Source organism: Hyla sarda, chromosome 1, assembly GCF_029499605.1.
Source record: "Hyla sarda isolate aHylSar1 chromosome 1, aHylSar1.hap1, whole genome shotgun sequence".
NCBI lineage: Eukaryota > Metazoa > Chordata > Amphibia > Anura > Hylidae > Hyla > Hyla sarda.
Window position 1 is genome coordinate 6,631,891 of NC_079189.1, and position 21,808 is coordinate 6,653,698.

The 21,808-nt window shown below is 41.4% G+C and overlaps 1 protein-coding gene across 1 annotated transcript in view; it reads left to right on the forward strand.

Moving 5' to 3' along the window:
• The window catches only part of LOC130312668 (vomeronasal type-2 receptor 26-like), a 139,765-nt gene that overhangs the window by 114,796 nt on the left and 3,161 nt on the right, over positions 1-21,808 (forward strand). Inside the window, exons 4-5 of the mRNA XM_056552589.1 lie at positions 1,717-2,769; positions 5,834-5,957. Coding sequence (XP_056408564.1) covers positions 1,717-2,769; positions 5,834-5,957 — 1,177 coding nt within the window. The remainder of the gene's footprint in view (positions 1-1,716; positions 2,770-5,833; positions 5,958-21,808) is intronic.

Sequence of the window (21,808 nt, forward strand, 5' to 3'; positions counted from 1 at the left end):
ACCTCCACTACTGATGATCGGCACTACACGGATGAACATAAGGGCCCTGATTTACTATTGTAAACCTGACATGTTTTGTCGGGTTGTGCGCCAGATTTTGGCGCATTGTGTCAGAAATTCTGTCTGCGCCACAATTTGTGCCAGGATTGAAAAAAAGAACCGACTAACTCTCCATTCTACTGTGAAACCCCGAAAAAGGGGCGTGGCCGACGGGGAAAAGTGGGTGTGGCTGTCAAAAAGGGAGCGTGCCCCTGACATTTTCACAAAAAAACAACATATTTGCTAAGGTTTCCACAGAAAATGTAGTGGATTTGATGTGTAAAAAAAGCAAAATGTAGCGAAAGTGCAAAATGTAGGGAAACCTTAGTAAATACCGTGGAAAAAAATTGTAGGGAATTAAAACCACCCCAAAAAAAATACTACACAACACTCCTAGTAAATCAGGGCCACTGTCTTAGTAAATCAGGGCCACAGAGCACATATGTTGAAAACGTAGGAAAGTTCTCAGCTAACTCCCCTATCCCGCAGCACTCGGACTGGGGTGGGCTACGCCTGTAGCTTAATAACAGAAGAAAGGAGATTGTCCAGCGCCGATAAGTATGGAACGGAGCTGTTTGTTGCGGAATCAACTTCGGTACATGGACAAAGAAGACATGGGTGACGCATTTCGGCCCTGCAGTCAGGCCTAAGGCCTGACTGCATGGCCGAAACGCGTCACTCATGTCTTCTTTGTCCATATACCAAAGTTGATTCTGCAACAAACAGCTCCATTCCATACTTACCTGCGCTGGAAAATCTCCTTTCTTCTGTTATAGAGCACATATGTGTCTCACTGCTAACACACAACTACAACCAAAGAAAACAGAAAGGGTATCTAGGATCAAAATTACTTTACTAAAAAAATAACATACATTCAAAAACAATTATAAAAGGATGAAGCAGAGAAATCCCCAATGGCTACAGAGAAATAAGATGGTAGTTCACAAATCAAAGGTGAGTATAAAGCTAGTAGATGAGTGTGTGTAAAAACCTCAAGAAGATATGCCAAGCCCAAAGTCACAACATGAAATGACAGTAGCAAGTGTTATATAAATAAAAGGCAAACAAAACACCAATGATACCATCCATAAGATAAAAAAAGGTTAGATAGGTTAAATAAATATTACCAAGTGTGACAAGGCGAGCAACCACCAGCCAAAGTTTCGCGCTCACTGGCTTCGTCTGGAGCATGTTATCTTTTAACTGTGTAAAACTACTCCCTGGTGTCTCCTATTGGCCTTTGAGCTGATTTACACTTAAAATAGCAAATCAAATGATAACTTGGGTTATCATGTGATATGCTGGTCAGCCTGACATCATGTCACCGCCCCCTGCTCCTTCCGCTTCCTCTGGGCGCTAAAATGCCATGCTTTTCATGTTATTTTGCACTTTTACCAGTTCGCTCCAACTGAATCGGTGAAGATTTTAAAGTTTGCCGAGCCAATCAAAACCAAAGCCTTGTGTTTTGCAGTTTCCACCGAGGCACTAAGTTGGGAGGGTAGAGAGAGAGTAACAGCGTGCCATGCCAGTCTGTTTCTATTTGTTAATTAATAAAATTTTAACTTTTTAATATTTGTTTGTCATTTTTGTATCTTATCGCTTTGCACATTGTTTTCTTGTTGTGGCTTTCTCAACTAAATGACTAGAAGCATCTATACAGCATGTTTTGTGTTGCAGATCAGCTATGGAGCCATCGACCACTCTCTATCTGATAGACGCCTCTATCCACATGTTTTCCGCACAGTCCAAAGTCACCATGCCCACAATTTGGCTATAACCAAACTGTTGAAGCACTTTGGCTGGACCTGGGTTGGGATCATAGTATCGGAAGATGATGCCGGAGAGAATGAACTGCAGATACTAACAAAGTACATGAGAGAACACGGGATCTGTGCCGCCTTCACCATAAAATTTAACAACAAAATTGTCGACTCTGATGACCAAACTGTACAGATTTTACAGGATCCAAAAGTCAGTGTCATTATAATGTGTGGGACTTACTATGGCTATGGAAGTCAAATACTATTTCAGTATAGATTTCTATTTATTAACAAAACTCTCATCCTTCCACCATCCTGGGCCTCCAGTTTCGTCAGTTCAGATCAAATGCACCTATCACTAAATGGAAGTCTAACAGTGGAATTTTCATCACAACCTTTTCTCGGAGTGGAAAATTTTGTGAAAAACTACAGGAAAATCCCCAAAACGTACAACAGTTACATGACTAAGCCCCTTTGGGAAGCCTTAGATTTCATGGCAGGAAATGGGAATAATGATTTCTTCATTTCCATCAATATCACCTACAATAAAGATGACAGTGTAACATTTACTACACCAAGTCTGAGATATTACCTGTCATCAGGCGTCACTCCAAGATTGTATTACGCAGTAGAAGTCCTGGCAAAAGCTCTACATGAAATGTTCTTATATATAAAAGACAAATATCAAGAAAATTCAATAACTGGACTTATACAACACACACAGAAGTTACAGCGCTATATACAGATGATGAAGTCTTCACCGGATCCAATGAGACCTTCATATTACTTTAATGAACAGGGAGAAGCTGTACATCCATATAAGATAATAAACCATTTTTATCTATTGATATACAAGGACATATTTTTCGAGGAACGTCAGGTTGAAGTAGGAAATTTTACACCATGGGTGATCAGTGGTCAAAAGCTTTACGTGAATAACCAGAATATAACATGGAGAAACACACAGGAGGTAAGAAGAGAGTCACAAAATCATGTTGTTGTGAAAAGCTTCTAATCTCACTGTGTACTTGTAAAAATATCTAGAGTTCACAGATAATAAAGGACATGTGTGTAGTTTACATATGTGATCAATCTGCATGAGTGGAGTTACTTTATAAATACATCATAAGACTTATATTTCTATTTTAGGGTGAAAAAATACATAGTAAACAAAACAAATACTATCCTTCCCTTTCATTGCATTGTGTAGTCTCTTCTTACTGCCACAGGGTTTCCTGGGCAAGAGCAGAAGGTGTACCAGATTGTGTCATATGATCCCTGTGCAGGAGATTTCTTGCTACAATCTTGTACACCATCTGCTTTTGTCTAGGAACACTTCTTGTGGCATTAACCCCTTATTGACCCATTACTGATCTAGACCGTCATGGTGGCACTAAGGGTGTATGGCTCCTGACTCGAGGGTGCTCCATACCCGGCTGATTTCGGTAGCTGGCATGTGGCGATCACCACGGTCGGATATTATTCCTTTAGATCACCGCTATCAAAACTGAGAGTAGTGTCTAATGCAGTGTTTCTCAAGCATGGTACTCAAGACCCTCAACAAATCATGTTTTCAGGATTTCCTTAGTCTTTCATAGGTGATATGTGGTGATGCCTGATTCACTGACCATAATTATATCACCTTTGAAAGACTATGGAAATCCAGAAAACATGATCTGATCGAAAGGGACCTTTAACCCCTTAACGACGCAGGACGTATATTTACGTCCTGCGCCGGCTCCCGCGATATGAAGCGGGATCGCGCCGCGATCCTGCATCATATCGCGTCGGTCCCTGCGCTCATCAATGGCCGGGACCCGCGGCTAATACCACACATCGCCGATCGCGGTATTAACCCTTTAGAAGCGGCGGTCAAAGCTGACCGCCGCTTCTAAAGTGAAACTGAAAGTGACCCGGCTGCTCATTCGGGCTGTTCGGGACCGCCGCGGTGAAATCGCGGCGTCCCGAACAGCTGACCGGACACCGGGAGGGCCCTTACCTGCCTCCTCGGTGTCCGATCGACGAATGACTGCTCCGTGCCTGAAATCCAGGCAGGAGCAGTCCAGCGCCCATAATGCTGATCACAGGCGTGTTAATACACGCTAGTGATCAGCATAGGAGATCAGTGTGTGCAGTGTTATAGGTCCCTATGGGACCTATAACACTGCAAAAAAAAAAAGTTAAAAAAAAGTGTTAATAAAGATCATTTAACCCCTTCCCTAATAAAAGTTTGAATCAGCCCCCTTTTCCCATAAAAAAAATAAAACTGTTTAAAAAAATAAATAAATAAACATATGTGGTATCGCCGCGTGCGTAAATGTCCGAACTATAAAAATATATCATTAATTAAACCGCATGGTCAATGGCGTACGTGCAAAAAAATTCCAAAGTCCAAAAAAGCGTATTTTGGTCACTTTTTATACCATTAAAAAAAATGAATAAAAAGTGATCAAAAAGTCCGATGAAAACAAAAATAATACCGATAAAAACTTCAGATCACGGCGAAAAAAATGAGTCCCATACCGCCCTGTACATGGAAAAATAAAAAAGTTATAGGGGTCAGAATATGACATTTTTTAACGTATAAATTTTCCTGCACGTAGTTATGATTTTTTCCAGAAGTGCGACAAAATCAAACCTATATAAGTAGGGTATCATTTTAACCATATGGACCTACAGAATAATGATAAGGTGTAATTTTTACCGAACTATGCACTGCGTAGAAACGGAAGCCCCCAAAAGTTACAAAATGGCGTTTTTTTTCGATTTTGTCGCACAATGATTTTTTTTCCGTTTCGCCGTGCATTTTTGGGTAAAATGACTAATGTCACTGCAAAGTAGAATTGGTGACGCAAAAAATAAGCCATAATATGGATTTTAAGGTGGAAAATTGAAAGGGTTATGATTTTTAAAAGGTAAGGAGGAAAAAACGAAAGTGCAAAAACGGAAAAACCCTGAGTCCTTAAGGGGTTAAACAGTCCCTGGTGGTCTAATGGGGTGGATCAGATGGATGGGAGGGGAAGGTGTATCCACTGTAGAGGTAGCCGGAGGACTTACCTCTCCTTCCTTCCTGGCCACAGCTCTGCATTTTGTGCAGATTACACAGATCAATGCTTTTCAATAGAATTGTATCTAAGAATTCCCCCTATAAGTCCCCAAAGAAGACCAATAAAGTGTTTTAAAAAGTTTAAGAAAGGTTTAAAAAGCACACATTAACCCCTTTAAAGTTAAAATCCCCCCATTTTCCACATACAAACATAAAAAAATAAAAATAAACATATTTAGTATCGCCGTGCGTAAATTGTCCAATCAATTCATCAACATAACATTATTTATCTTGTACAGTAAATGTCGAAAATGTAAAAAAAATCATACACCATAAATAAAAGATGTATGAAGCAATGAAAAAGTCAGAGCAATACCACACTGGTACCGAACTCTCATACAGCCCAATTTACAGAAAAATCTAAAACATTATAAGGGTCAGAAAACGGCACAAAACCAGATTGTTGTTGTCGCGCCAACAAAAAGTATCAAGAATCGAGTTTGAATGCATGGTGAACTGCATAAAAAAGTTCACTTGGTCCCACAAAAAACAAGCCCTCATATGGGTGTGTTAAAAAAATAAAAGTGAAAGTGAAAACATGAACATTTTCAAGGTACTTAAAGAGTTATCCAGAGTCCTAAAAAAATGGTGTGGAATGTAGTTACTGTGCATAGTACCCCCCCCCCCCCCCCCCGGTTTGTTTCTGGCACCATTCACTGCTCCCCGATGAACCAAACTCTTCTGCACACTGCTCCATTTTCTCTGTGTTCCTTCCTCCCTATTAATATTAATGTATAAGAATAATTTATAGAATAACATTCATATAAAGTATCGATGAGCGAACCCAGTTCATCGAACCCGGACTCACCCAGAACTTTGTGTAAGATGAGGTAAACTGAACATTAGAACTTACATTCTGTGCAGGGAATAAAATATTCTTCTCTTAGTCTTTGTCTTTCTTGTAAATCTTCTTTGCCTTTTCATTCAGATCCCAGTATCCCGCTGCTCAGATCCATGTTTACCGGGAAGTTGGAAAAAGGTGAGATCAACAATCCATACCTGCTGCTATGACTGTGTCCCATGTTCAGAAGGAGAGATATCCAATATAACCGGTACATAATAATAATATGAGAAATAGTTGTCTTACCAGAGGTGAGGGACAAAACAGTAGGCGAGATTTACACAGAGAAAATGTCACCTGTGAGTTATTGGATGTAACTGCACTGTAATCACTTATACAGTCTTCAGAGCCACCAGCAAGAAAAATGTAGTGAGGAGCGATGTCCACCAGGGACATGCATACGTTGGGTAGAAAGGGGGCTTAAAGGGGTACAAACTGTTCCGAATGCTGGAGCCGGCACCTGGAGCTCGTGATGTTTGAGCCTCGCCCCCTCATGATGTCACGCCCCACCTCCACACTGCAAGTCTATGGGAGGGGGCATGATGGCTGTGGTCCAAATCATCACATACCATCTTAGGCTGCATTCACACCTCATTTTCAGCCTACGGTTGCCTGATCCGGCTGGGGGAGGGGAAAACCAGGTGATCCCGTACCCCAGGAGCGGCACTGAAATCCATTTACTTCAATGAGCCGACTGGAGTCAAACGGTGACTCTGGTCAGCTAATTTTTTACCCGTATCCCGTTTGTGACCAGAGATAAAACAATAGTATACTACGGTTTTAGGTCCGGTCACAAAACCGGATACGGGTCAAAAATGAGCCGACCGGAGTCACTGTTTGACTCCCGTACCCCAGCCAGATCGGTGCTGAAATCCATTTACTTTAATGAGCCGACCGGAGTCAAATGATGACTCCGGTCGGCTCATTTTTGACCTGTATCCGGTTTGTAACCGGACCTAAAACCGTAGTATACTACGGTTTAAGGTCTGGTCACAAAACTGTTTATGGGTCAAAAAGGAGCCAACCGGAGTCACCTTTTGACTCCGGTCAGCTCATTAAAGTAAATGGATTTCAGCGCTTGGGTACGGGAGCACCCGATTTTCCCTTCCATTAGCCGGATCCGGCAACCGTAGGCTGACAACGAGGTGTGAATGCAGCCTTAATTGGGTTTGATATGTGTGATTGTTGAGGCCATGTCACAAGACACAACATTCCATCGTTCTACTTGGTCAAGTGGCCCTTTTAGCGCCTGGAGGTGTTTGGGAGATTGTCCTATTGAGAAACAATCGTGCTGTTTATGAGGGTTTTTTTTACAGCGTCATACAAAGCACTTTACAGTAAAACTGACATGTTACACAGTATTTATTCTATAAACAACCTTCTAAACTATTACAATGTTCAACAAATTTGTATAAGTTTATATTTTTGGTCTACATTAAAAAGAATTTAAAATATCTTACGCTTGAAATCGCCCTTTTCTGACCCCATAACATTTAATGTTTCTGTCTAGGAACCTGTGCTGTGCTCTATGGTTTTTTATCAGTGCTATTTTTGTTCAGATAAAACTTTTTGTTCTCTTTTTATAATTTATTTTTTATTGTTTTTGTAATAAATATATAAGAGGTACATACGGTCCTAGTGGAGATACACTATTTCTGGTGTGCGGAGATTCAAAGGCCATTAGCACAATTTTTTGTTCAACTTGTTTTTTTATTAAAGAATTTTTCTTTAAAACAGATTTTTGACAGTAAAGAAAATATAAGTACGTAGAATAATAAACAAAGAAAATAAAATGAGCACTTTATGGGAAAAGGAATATGCAAAGCAGCTCATCACACCACTTTCATAGGTAGCATTCCCTAAACATCAGCTTTAGCTCCAGTCTCAGAAACTGATCTGGATTTCAAGGGGTACTCCCGTGGAAAACTTTTTTTTTCTAAATCAACTGGTGCCAGAAAGTTAAGCAGATTTGTAAATTACTTCTATTAAAAAATCTTAATCCTTCCAGTACTTTTTAGGGTCTGAATACTACAGAGGAAATGGTTTTCTTTTTAAATCACAGAGCTCTCTGCTGACATCTCTGTCCATTTTAGGTACTGTCCAGAGCAGCATATGTTTGCTATGGGGATTTTCTCCTACTCTTAAAATGGACAGAGATGTCAGCAGAGAGCTCTGTGTTCCAAAAAGAAAACCATTTGCTCTGTAGTATTCAGCAGCTAATAAGTACTGGAAGGATTAAGATTTTTTCATAGAAATAATTTACAAATCTGTTTAACTTTCTGGCACCAGTTGATTTAAAAAAAAAAAAAAAAAGTTTTACACGGGAGTACCCCTTTAACTAAGTTAAATAGATTTGTAAATTTCTTCTATATAAAAATCTTAATCCTTACAGTACTTATCAGCTGCTGTATGCTCCATACAGATTCTGTCTGACCACAGTGCTCTCTGCTGAAACCTCTCTGTGTCAGGAACTGTCCAGAGCAGGATAGGTTTGCTATGCAAATGTGCTTCTGCTCTGGAAAGTTCCTGACATGGACAAAGGTGGCAGCAGAGAGCACTGTGGTCAGACTGGAAAGAACTACACAACTTCCTCTGTAGTATACAACAGCTCATAAGTACTAAAAGGATTAAGATTTTTAAAAAAGAAGTATTTTACAAATCTGTTTAACATATTGGCACCTTTTGACTTAAAAAAAATAAATAAATTTCACCGGAGTACCCGTTTAATGCCAAGCCAGAAATCTCCCCAGTTTCTGAAACTCCATAATTGGAGCTGATATTTAGGGAATGCTACGTGTGAAGGGGGTGTGATGAGCTGCTTTGCATATTATATTTTGGTCTGGTATATTTTGGGGTATTTTTTTTTGGGGGGGGGGGGGTTGGGGGTTGTGTGATTATTGTGATTATGGTAAAGATTGGACAACTTTGGGCCGAAACCAAAAATTTAGGATGCACTTGGCACCTTTCACCTGAGGGTGTATTCTGTTTGCTAAATAGGAAAGATGGGTGCCAGAAGTCCAGGGGATAAACGTATTGTCTTTGTTAGCCATGTGAAATTGGGAAATATTTCTCCCTGACTCTTTATGGCTCCTCCTTGCTAGTAGCTCTTGAAACATGTCATGTTCTCCCTCTAACCTTCTGTTGTGTTGTCTTTGTCCCTTTGTATGTGTGTTAACCAAGTGCTTTAACCTTTTTCTTATCTTTAATATTCATTAGAGATGAGCGAATCGAGGCTGATGAACCCGAATTCCTTACGAATTTCATGAAATATTCAATTTGCAACGAATGCGAATATCGCGCAGATCGCTTCATTAAAGGGGTACTCCTGTGGAACACTTTTTTATTAAATCAACTGGTGCCAGAAAGTTAAACAGATTTGTAAATTACTTCTATGAAAAAAAAAAATCTTAATCCTTCCAGTACTTATTAGGGGCTGTATACTACAGAGAAAAAGGCTTTTCCTTTTGGATTTCTCTGATGTAACCACCACAGGGCTCTCTGCTGACCTCTGCAGTCCATTTTAGGAACTGTCCAGAGGAGGAGAAAATCCCCATAGCAAACATTTTAATTTTCTGACACCAGTTGATTTAAAAAAAAAAATAGTTTTCCACGGGAGTACCCTTTTAAACTCCATTTACTGCGGTCCAGGCTCCAGGGCATTTAAAATGGCGGATCCACATGTCAGTATATGGTGCAAGGAACGCAGGGAAGGCGGGAAGGCAAGGCGGGAAGGGAAGTTGGCGGGATGACCCTGAATGACATGCAGGATGCAGCCTATCAGCAGCCTGTAACCCCTGTGATGTCACAGCCCTATATATTCGGCAGCCATTTTGTGGTTCTTCATATCATTCATTACACTGCATAGAGATAGGACAAGCAGCCTATGTGTGTGTTACACAGAGAAACTTTTTCCAGCAGCGTTTCACCTCCTAGTCACATCAGGATTTTTACTGCAGCCATTAACCTGCCAGTTACTTTCTTCAGTATTTTATTACAGGGAGGGGCAGATAGCTGTGTGTTGCCTCATACATTTCAACAAGCTGCCTCAACTTCATAACCCTTAGCAGAGGAGGCAGGAAGAATTTTTCAGCACAATTCTGTGTCTTTGTTCCACAACAAATCATCTACTGGTTATACTAGTCTGTAGACGGTATAATACCCAGCAGTCCATTCCTAATAGTCTTTGACAGAGTGAAATTTTGTGTTTAGTACACAGCTTTTTTGTGCTGCAGCACTGTTGGTGCTGTCTGGTGTTGTGCAAAAAAACTTTTTTTTTAAGTGTACTATAGCGCATTTTTCTGCCCTCCTAAGTGCATACCACATACCTACATCTAAGTAGTGTACTATTTTGTACCTGTTAATCTGTCAAGGGCCTACATATTGTGAAAGGACAGCCAAAAGTAATCAACGGCTAGTGTTTTATTCCAATATGTTTATTAAGCGTACTGTAGTGCATTTTTCTGCCCTCATAAGTGCATACCACATACCTACCTCTAAGTAGAGTACTATTTTAAACCTGTTAATCTGTCTAAGGGCTTAGATACTGTGAAAGTCCAGGCAAAAATACTCACTGGCTGGTGTCGTACTCAGATAATTTTTTAAGTGTACTGTAGTACATTTTTCTGCCCTCATAAGTGCATACCACATACCTACATCTAAGTAGTGTACTATTTTGTACCTGTTCATCTGTCAGGGGCCTAGATACTATGAAATAGACATGTGCAGAACCAAAAATGTAGTTTTTTTCGTTTTGATCGTTTTCGTTTTTTTAAAAATTTTCGGTTCTGTGAATATTCGGAATGCTGTGCATTCGTCATATTCGGTTTTGGGATGCATCCACAAATTTTTTTTTTTTCATTTTTGGATGCATTCGTTAATAACATCGAATGCATTTGTTAATTCGTATCTTTCGTTATATCTGTAAAATTTGTTAAATTTAGCATTCGTTACTAAACGAAATGCACATTAGTTTCACTTGCTGATCCTCTTTTGTTATAAATAGCAGGTGTTACCTTAGGATTCTTTTCACCTTTTTTTGCAGTTTTCTCTGTGTAGGAAGGCAAGTTTTCCTCAGGTAAACCCAATGAAAAAAAATCTAATTCATTCCTTACATTCAGTTTACTGATAACGAATGCAATCGTTATTCGTTAACATGCATTATTCGTTATGCGCTACTTAACGAATGCATTCGTTAACTGTATATTCGTATTCTTTTTCGGAAATATTCAATTTTTTTTTTTCGTGCATTCGGATTGTAACGAACATCCGAAAACAGGAAATTCGTTAAGTTTAGTATTTTTTCTACTATGAAAGGTCAGCCAATAGTACACACCTGCTGCTGTTCTAGACAAATAAAGTTTTAAGCCTAGTGAAGTGTATTGTACTCCCCTCATATGCGTAATAAGTATGTCACACAGAGTAGTGCCAGGACAGTGGAGTGGCAGAGGCCTAAATTCATCAGGCGCAGGCAGAGGTCGCAGCAGAGTAAGGGTGTGTGGCATCCGGAGAGAGTTCTGAGATCAGCAACCCAGCAGCCGTGATTGATCGGTTCACTCGGTCATCCACTTCATCCCAAGTGACATCCGACATCCCCAGTCAACAGTCGGTGGGTTCCTCAGATTTAACCCTCAGTTGGCATGGCCCTCATGCTGCTGCCACCTCCAGGCTCTGTCATTGTGCTGCCCCAAGGTCTCCTCATGCTAATGCTACCACCTCCAGGCTCTGTCATTGTGCTGCTCTATGGTCTCCTCATGCTAATTCTTCCACCTCCAGGTTCTGTCATTGTGCCGCCATATGGTCTCCACATGCTGATGCAGCCACCTCCAGGCTCTCTCATTCTTCTGCTCTATTGTCTCCTCATACTGATGCTACCACCTCCAGGCTCTGTCATTGTGCCAACATATGGTCTCCTCATGCTGATGCTGCCACCTCCAGGCTCTCTAATTGTGCTGCTCTATGGTCTCCTCATGCTGAGTCCTACCACCTCCATGCTCTGTCATTGTGCCACCATATGGTCTACTCATGCTGATGCTACCACCTCCAGGCACTGTCATTGAGCCACCATATGGTCTCCTCATGCTGATGCTGCCACCTCCAGGCTCTCCAATGGTGCTGCTCTATGGACTCCTCATGCTGATGCTGCCACCTCCAGGCTCTCTAATTGTGCTGCTCTATGGTCTCCTCATGCTGATGCTACAACCTCCAGGCTGTCTCATTGTACTGCCATGGATACTGCAAAACATAATTAAGGTGCTGGTCCCCAGTTTCAGAAAATCCTTGCATTAGGGTCACTTTCAGGACTCCTGATGCCACATCCAGGCTGTCTCAATCAGCCACTATATGGTCTCCTCATGCTTTGGTCAACTCCAGGCTGTGCCATTCAGCCACTGTATGGTGACTCATTGTTAGATGTGGTCCTTTGTTCCCACACGCCGGGGCCTGGGACGCTAAAACTTGGGAGTTTAAATTTCAATTACAAAATCCTCAATTTCAATATCTTAAATTTCAAAATCTTAAATTTCAATGGCCTCCTCATGCTTCTGCCAACTCCAGGCTGTGCCATTCAGACACTATATGGTATCCTTATGCTTCCACCACCTCCAGGCTGTGCCATTCATCCAATATATGTTTTATTGATGCTTCAGCCACCTCCAGGCTGTGCCATTAATCTAATATATGGTTTACTGATGCTTCAGCCAGCTCCAGTCTTTGTCAATCAGCAACTACAGGGTTTATTGATGCTGCTGGGCCTAGGACATTACCTATATATGTTTATGGTAGCACTAGGTACCATACATCTTCAATGAAAATTTCAAAATTCATCTTTTAATCTTAGGAATTGTGAAGCCCTAGTGTCTACTCATGCTGCTGCCAGCTCCAGGCTGTATCATTCAGCAACTACATGGTCTCCTCATACTGATGCCACCTCTAAGCTCTTTCATTGTGCTGCCATGTGACATGTGATTCCTTGTTAGATTTGTTTTTTTTGTACCCACACATCGGGGACTGGGATACTCAAACTTGGGAGTTAAAATTTAAATTTCAAAAGCCTCAATTTCAATTTCAAAATCTTAAATTTCTATTTAAAAATATTAAATTTCAATGGTCTCCTCATGCTGCTGCCAACTCCAGGCTGTGCCATTCAGACACTATATGGTCTCCTGATGCTTCAGCCAAATCCAGGCTGTGTCATTCAGCCAATTTATGGTTTACTGATGCTGCTGGGCCTGAGTCTGGGCCTAAAAATGTTTTATGGTAGCACTAGCTACCCTAAATCTTCAATTTAACCCCTTAAGGACCAAGGACGTATGAGTACATCCTTGGTCTCGCTCCCGTGATATAACGCGGGGTCCCACGGTGACCCCGCATCATATCACGGCGGGCCCGGCGTCATAGTGAAGCCGGGACCCGGCCGCTAATAGCGCGCGGCACTGATCACGGTGCCGTGCGCTATTAACCCTTTAGCCGCGTGCTCAAAGCTGAGCCACGCGGCTAAAAGTGAAAGTAAAAACTGCCAGTTAGCTCAGTGGGCTGTTCGGGATAGCCGCAGCGAAATCTCGGCATCCTGAACAACTTACAGGACAGCTGGAGGGTCCCTACCTGCCTCCTCGCTGTCCGATCGCCGAATGACTGCTCAGTGCCTGAGATCCAGGCATTAGCAGTCAAGAGACAGAATCATCGATCACTGGTTTCCTATGAGAATATGTGAAAGATCAGTGTGTGCAGTGTTATAGGTCCCTATGGGAGCTATAACACTGCGAAAAAAAAGTGGAAAAATAAAGTGAATTAAGATCATTTAACCCCTCCCCTATTAAAAGTTTGAATCACCCCCCTTTTCCCATAAAAAAAAACACAGTGTAAATAAAAATAAAAATAAACATATATGGTATCACCGCGTGCGGAAATGTCCGAATTATAAAAATATATCGTTAATTAAACCGCACGGTCAATGGTGTACGCGCAAAATAAGCCTATCAATGCAAAAATGGTAAAAACTTCAGTTCACGGCGCAAAAAATGAGCCCTCATACCGCCCCATACGTGGAAAAATAAAAAAGTTATAGGGGTCAGAAGATGACAATTTTAAATGTATTAATTTTCCTGCACGTAGTTATGATTTTTTCCAGAAGTACGACAAAATCAAACCTATATAAGTAGGGTATCATTTTAATCGTGTACTACGTAGAAACGGAAGCCCCCAAAATTTACAAAATGGTGTTTTTTCTTAAATTTTGTCGCACAATGATTTTTTTTTTCCGTTTTGCCGTAAATTTTTGTGTAAAATGACTGATGTCATTACAAAGTAGAATTGGTGGTGCAAAAAATAAGCCCTCATATGGATTTTTAGGTGCAAAATTGAAAGGGTTATGATTTTTAAAAGGTAAGGAGGAAAAAACGAAAATGTAAAAACAGAAACATGCTTGGTCCTTAAAGGGTTACATTTCAAAATTTGCTTTTTAATCTTAAGGATTGTGAAGGCCTAGTGTCTCCTCATGCTGCCGCCAACTCCAGGCTGTGCCATTCAGACACTATCTGGTCTCCTGATGCTTCAGCCTAATCTAGGCTGTGTCATTCAGCAAATATTGGTTTACTAATGCTGCTGGGCCTGGGTCTGGGCCTAAAATGTTTTTTATGGTAGCACTAGCTACCCTAATCTGCAATTTAAATTTCAAAATTTGTCTTTTAATCTTAGGGATTATGAAGCCCTAGTGTCTCCTCATGCTGCTGCCAACTCCAGGCTGTGCCATTCAGAGACTATGGGGGACATTTATCAAAGCATTTAGTAGGTTTTTTTTGCTTAAAATTGTCGCAAAAATGTCGCACGTGCGCATAGGCATTTTTTTCTGCAACTTTTTGCTTGTTCAGTGTCCAAAGCAAAAAATCCAAATCTTGCTTACCAAAGCAAAAAGTGATTTTTGACTTGCAGTGGTCAGAGATTTATCAAGCGCGAAAGTCGCAAAAAAGTCTCATCGCATTAAAAAAGCTACTACTTTTACTCCAGCTCAGACATGGAGCAGAAAAGGCCACTACCAAAGCAAAAAAAAAAAAAAAGACTTGGAACGCAACATTTATCAACAGGCTGAGAACTGTAGATAAATTTCAGGTACTAAAGCAAAAAAAAGTAGTAAGAAAAAATGACCAAAAAAAGGAATACATAAGCAAACATTGATAAATGTCCCCCTATATGATCTCCTCATGCTTCAGCCACATCCACGCTGTGTCATTCAGCCACTATTTGGTCTCCTCATGCTGCCAACACCTCCACTCTGTGTAATTCAGCCAATATATGGTCTCCTCATGCTGCCAACACATCCAAGCTGTGTCATTCAGCCACTGGTGCTCTCTCTGAGTGGGCTTTGGAAAGAGAGGAACTTGTAAGAGAGTTAGAAAACCTGAGAGATATCTGCTGTGCGGAGTGAATTGTGAAGCTGGAGTGATTTGTGTACTTAAAGTTGCACATAGGGGATCACTACTAGAATTTTAAACAACCTTTTTCACCTTTTATTTTCTCCACTTTACCTCTAGGGGAGGGGTAGATTGGTCGCACACAGGTGCTTAAATCTTAGTTTGTGACTCAGTCTGAGTGTGCTCTGTCTGAGTGGGCTTTGGAAAGAGAGGAACTTGAATGAGAGTTAGACAACCTGAGAGTTTGAAAGCAGGAGTTTGAGATCGCTGTGAGTGTCACTTTGCTTACACTGTAGAGACTTTAACTCACAAGGTCTTCAGAGAATTTATTTGTAATATTTATTGTCTGTTTTTGGCTGTTAATCTGTGAAATCCCCATAACTAGTATGGCCTCCATGTTGGAACATGCAGTCCGGTGTACATCCTATTCAATGTATGCAATCCTTGAACAGCAGTTTGAGGGTGCATATTGTTGTGCAGGATGTGTGTGAGTTGTTCATTTGGAAGCCCTGATCCTGGATCTAGAGGAGCAACTGGCAACACTTAGATGCATTAACAACGTGGAGAGGAGTCTCCTGCTCACTGAGCAAGTACTCTCTGGGGTAGAGGTGGGGGAGGATATCGGGTTGGAGGTGTAGGCCAGTTAGAAAACAGGGTAGAGGGAAAAGTGTCAGGGAGGCTAGTCCTGATCTGGCACACCCCAACAAGCTTGCCCGGTTGGCAGATGAGGGGGATGCCATTTCAGAGCTAGCAGTACTGCAGCAAGATCCTGCCTCTGACCGCCAGGGGGGTGTCTGCTCCAGTAAGGAGGGAGGAAGGAGTACAGGGCAGGCCAGACAGGTACTGGTAGTGGGGGACTCTATTATAAAGGGGACAGACAGAGCGATCTGTCACAAAGACCGGGATTGCTGAACAGTCTGTTGTCTTCTTGGCGCTCAAGTTCGGCACATCGCGGATCAGGTTGACAGGTTGCTGGGTGGGGCTGGTGAGGACCCAGCAGTCATGGTATATATTGGCACCAATGACAAAGTAAGAGGTAGGTGGAGTGTCCTAAAAAATGTTTTCAGGGACTTAGGCCGCAAGCTTAAGGCAAAGACCTCCAAGGTAATATTTTCTGAAATATTACCTGTACCACGAGCCACACAAGAGAGGCAGCGGGAGATCAGGGAGGTAAACAAGTGGCTCAGAAGCTGGTGTAGGAAGGAGGGGTTTGGGTTCATGGAGAACTGGGCCGACTTCGCTGTTGGTTACTGGCTCTACTGTACAGACAGGCTGCACCTCAATGGGGAGGGTGCAGCTGTGCTTGGGGAGAAGATGGCTACAAGGGTGGAGGAGTGTTTAAACTAGGGACTGGGGGGAGGGAATCTACAACATAGAGGGGGAAGATAGTGTAGATAGAGAGGCGGGACATATTAATGTACCTGAGGGTGGAGCGGAGGGAGGGGTTAGAATAGTTAATAGGGATAGGCTTCAAGGAAGAAAAAACATACACCATTGAATTGCATGTTGACTAATGCCAGAATTCTGTCCAATAAAACTCATGAACTGGAGTTGTTGATGTCTGAGGAGGATTATGACATAGTGGGTATAACATAGACTTGGTTGGACAATAGCTGTGACTGGACAGTCAGCATACAGGGTTATAGTCTATTCAGGAAGGATCGGACAAAAGGGAAAGGGGGAGGAGTATGTCCTTATGTAAAGTCCAGTCTGAAGGCAGCACTGCGGGAGGAAATAAGGGAGGGAACCGATAATGTGGAGTCATTATGGGTAGAAATATATGGAAATTAAAAAAAATTATGATAGGGGTTATTAGCTATAAGCCACCAAACATAATGGGAGAGGCAGAAGATCAATTACTGAGGCAAATAAACAAGGCAGCAAATCAGAATGAGGTGATTATAATGGGAGACTTTATCCTGATATAAACTGAGAGACTGAGACCTGTGAATCTCATAAAGGAAAAAGGGTTTCTGACTATAACTAAAGACAATTATCTGTCCCAAATGGTGCAGGGCCCGACCAGAGCGGGCGCCCTACTAGACTTAATATTAACCAACAGAGTAACTAATGTGCAAGTAGAAGGACACCTAGGAAATAGTGATCATAATATAATACATTATAACTTGTTCTTCAATAAGGGAATCTCTCGAGGGGCCATAAAAACGATGAACTTTAGGAAGGCAAAGTTCGATCAACTCAGAGAAGCCCTTAACAATATAAATTAGGATAATGTCCTCAGAAACAAGAATACTGACACTAAATGGGAGACTTAAAAATATCTTTAATTCTCACTGTAAGAGGTATATACCTTATGGGAATAAAAGGGTCAGAAATAAACGAAAAACAATATTTATAAATAAAAACTTTAAGGCGGCAATAAATGACAAAAATAAAGCATTTAAACTACTAAAACAGGACAACGGTGAAGAAGCATTAAAAAGTGTAAAAGAGAAAAATGTAAAATATGTAAAAAAACAGATGAAAGCTGTAAAAATCGAGACAGAAAGACTCATTGCCCAAGAGAGTAAAACTATTTTGGAATATCTTAATAAAAATAAATGTATGACTCCATATCAGCATGGCTTTATGAGGGATCGGTCCTGTCAAACTAACCTGATCTGCTTTTATGAGGAGGTGAGCTCCAAACTGGACCAGGGGCAATCACTGGATGTGATATATTTGGATTTTTCCAAAGCATTTGATACAGTGCCACATAAAAGATTGGTGCATAAAATGCGAAAGGATTGTGCTGGGGGGAAATGTGTGTAAGTGGGTAAGTAACTGGCTCTGTGATAGGAAACAGAGGGTGGTTATTAATGGTAATTATTCTGATTGGGTGATGGTTACTAGTAGGGTACTTCAGGGGTCAGTCTTGGGACCTGTCTTATTTAAAGGACATCTGTAGTGCAAGACTTTTAAGTATTCCTGTTCCCAGGATGCAAAAATGAACTTTAACTCAACTTCCTGTGTTCCCCCGTCGGTCTGGTACCGGCCTCATGGCCCAGCGGTGCGAACCTCATTCAGCTTCCTTGGGACAGAGACGTCACAGAGCCGTCGGCGTATCACCGGCTGCAGTGATGTCACTCCTCGGCCGGTGATAGGCTGAGCGCACTGTCATGTAAGGAGCAGTCCAGAGCTCCTTACATGACAGTGCGCTAAGCCTATCAGCGGCCGAGGCAGGACATCAGCGTCCCCAGGAAGCTGAATGAGGTTCACACCGCTGGACCGTGAGGCCGGTACCGGACGAACAGGGGAATTTAGGAAGGTGAGTTAAAGTTTATTTTGTTTATTTTTGCAGCCCGGGCACAGGAATATGTAAAAGTCTTGCACTACAGATGTCCTTTAATATATTCATTAATGACCTTGTAGAGGGGTTGAATAGTAAAGTAGCAATCTTTGCAGATGATACTAAACTCTGTAAAGCGGAAAGCACTATAGAGGACAGTGCACTGTGTATAGTAGATAACACTATAGAGGACAGTGCACTGTTAAAAATGGATCTGGATAGGTTGGAGGTTTGGGCTGGGAAGTGGCAGATGAGGTTCAACACTGATAAATATAAGGTAATGCACATGGGGAGGAAAAATTCAGGCTGGGATGATGTATTAAATGGAAGCACACTTGGGACGACTGACGTGGAAAAGGACTGGGGAGTCTTAGTTAACAGTAAATTTAGCTGTAGTGACCAGTGTCGGGCAGCTGCTGCCAAGGCAAATATAATCATGGGGTGCATCAATAGGGGCATAGATGCCCACAACAAGGAAATAATTCTACCCCTGTAAAAATCACCGGTCAGACCACACATAGAATACTGTGTACAGTACTGGGCACCAATGTACAAGAAAGGTATAGTGGAGCTGGAGAGGGTTCAAAGACGGGCAACCAGAGTAATACGGGGAATGGGAGTCTACAGTACCCAGAAAGATTATCAGAATTAGGGTTATTTAATTTAGAAAAAAGAAGGCTTGGGGGAGACCTAATAACTATGTATAAATATATCAGGGGACAGTGTAGAGATCTCTCCCATGATCGATTTATACTTAGGACTGTATCTATAACAAGGGGGCATCCTCTACGTCTTGAGGAAAGAAGGTTCCTACACCAGCACAGATGGGGCTTCTTAACTGTAAGAGCAGTGAGACTGTGGCATTCTCTCCCGGAGGAGGTGGTCATGATGAACTCTGTAAAAGAGTTCAAAAGGGGTCTGGATGCATTTTTGGAGAGTAAGAACATTGCTGGTTATCTATATTAGATTTATAGGGACAGAATGTTGATCCAGGGATTTATTCTGACTGCTATATTTGGAGTCCGGAAGGAATTTTTTACCTCTATTATGAGTTATTTTTTGCCTTCCTCTGGATCAACTCAGTAGGGACTCATTAAGGTTAAAGGTTGAACTTGATGGACTCTGGTCTTTTTTCAACCTTATGAACTATGTTACTATGTTACTATATGGTCTCCTCATGCTGCCAACACCTCCACGCTGTGTCATACAGCCACTATATGGTCTCCTCATGCTTCAGCCACATCAAAGCTGTGTCATTCAGCCACTATATGGTCTCCTCATGCTTCAGCCTCATCCAAGCTGTGCCATTCAGCCACTATATGGTCTCCTCATGCTGCCAACACCTCCACGCTGTGTCATTCAGCCACTATATGGTCTCCTCATGCTGCCAACACCTCCACGCTGTGTCATTCAGCCACTATATGGTCTCCTCATGCTTCAGCCACATCCAAGCTGTGTTATTAAGCCACTATATGGTTTCCTCATGCTGCCAACACCTCCACGCTGTGCCAGAACAAAGCAAAGTGTTCTACACCCCTATTGAGCCTCTGTGTAATCCGAAAATAGCCATTTTCGGATCAAACCAAATCTTTTCGAAAAATTCGGCGAATCGGCCGAATCAAATTTTTCAAAAGTTCGCTCATCTCTAATATTCATCTCTTTAGATAAGACATCAAATAATAGACTTCTGGAGGTGTGATATGCTAATGGACCCATGATAATATATAAATATACAATTTACCCCATTTATGTCCTCGAGGTGGCACTCTAGAATATGAATAGGCTTACACATTTTTCTAAACCATAAATAGTTAATACAAAAAGGTGAATGTCTTTATGTCACTATTATCTTTTGGACAATCGCACCTGGTGAATGAGAAGGCTCTCTGGAAAGATAGATAATGTAGTCCAAAGAGCAGCACAACCGCTGAAATGTCCCATTGTAGGTTAGGTGCACACCGTCATAGGATTCCTGGTCAAGGAGTCCGGTTAGATCCACATGGAAAAGACTGCAGCACACAAAAATAGTTTAAAAAACGTGAAAGTGTTTATGTTTATTGCATCCTCAAAAGATAAAACAGGTGCGACTTTTGCCGTCTTTTTCAAACATAGTCAGTGAGTGCATACAAGGTGCTTAAATAGTGTCCAATTACAATACAAAGTGTAATACATAATTAAGTACAAACAATAAAATATTGAAACAATAAGTGCATATTCAACATATAAAAGTATATCGGTATGTGCATATAATTAATAAGGTGCTGATTATGTCAGAGGATCGATTCCGATCCATAAAGTGTACAGTGCAAGTTAAAAACAATATTTAATTAATGCTTAAATACTTAATAAGAGGGCGGTCACTCACCACTGTGCCGGGAAACATACAAATACATTACCCACCACGTTAGCGTGGGTCAAAATAATAGTGTGCAGGCGCTAGGTCTAAAACCTGCGTCTGCGTCAGATAAGGTTCAGCCTGCTTCACCCAATCAACTCAAAAGCATCAATCCTGTCATGGCAACGTAATGCATGACCAGGGCGCATGCGTAGTATCTCAAAAAATTCTTATTCCACCATTAACTTTCTGGGTAGACCTTTTCAGGCAACGAAGGTTAACTCTTTCAATCCTGCAGCGGCTCCATTTGTCATCAAGGTAAGTTTCCCGGTTCGGCAGGCATGTATGGCCCTCGGGTCACCAGTCTGCCACCTTTAGTCTTGTATGTATAATCAATCCCGATGTTGAACCGTCCTCCATTCAGACCTTTGGGAACTCAACCCATTGACTCCCAGTTCGAGTGGGCTTTGGCTGCCAAAGAGCACACTTCCAATAATCCGCCATGTGTACAAACTTCCAATAGTCCGTCATGTATAGAGTAAGAGAAAAAATATTATTTTACGTTGCCAATTCTTTACTTAATAAAAGATTTAGATTAGGTGAGCAATCCGACCTCATCCTGATGTAGTTATAATAAAAAATAGTAAATAATGGCATTTCGATCAGTGGTGCGAGTGTCCAATAGATGAAAATCTGTAAAGACTGAAAATATTTTTTAATTATATAAAACAATAATATTAAAAAAAAACTCACTAGACCTATTATCAAGTGAATTTAGTGAATGAATTTGGATCAAACTAAATTTTTTCAAAAAATTTGGCGATTCGGCCACCTGGTGAATGAGAAGGCTCTCTAGAAAGATAGATAAATAGCTATACAGATGAATGACACAGTATATTTTCTAATATATTCCTACAGAGAAGAGAGACCGATGCCTTGCCAAAGTCATGGATTTCATCTCTTACCAAAATGACACAATGGCTTCTGTATTCTCATGTGTCTCCATCTTTGGATGTCTTGTGACAGGCTCCATA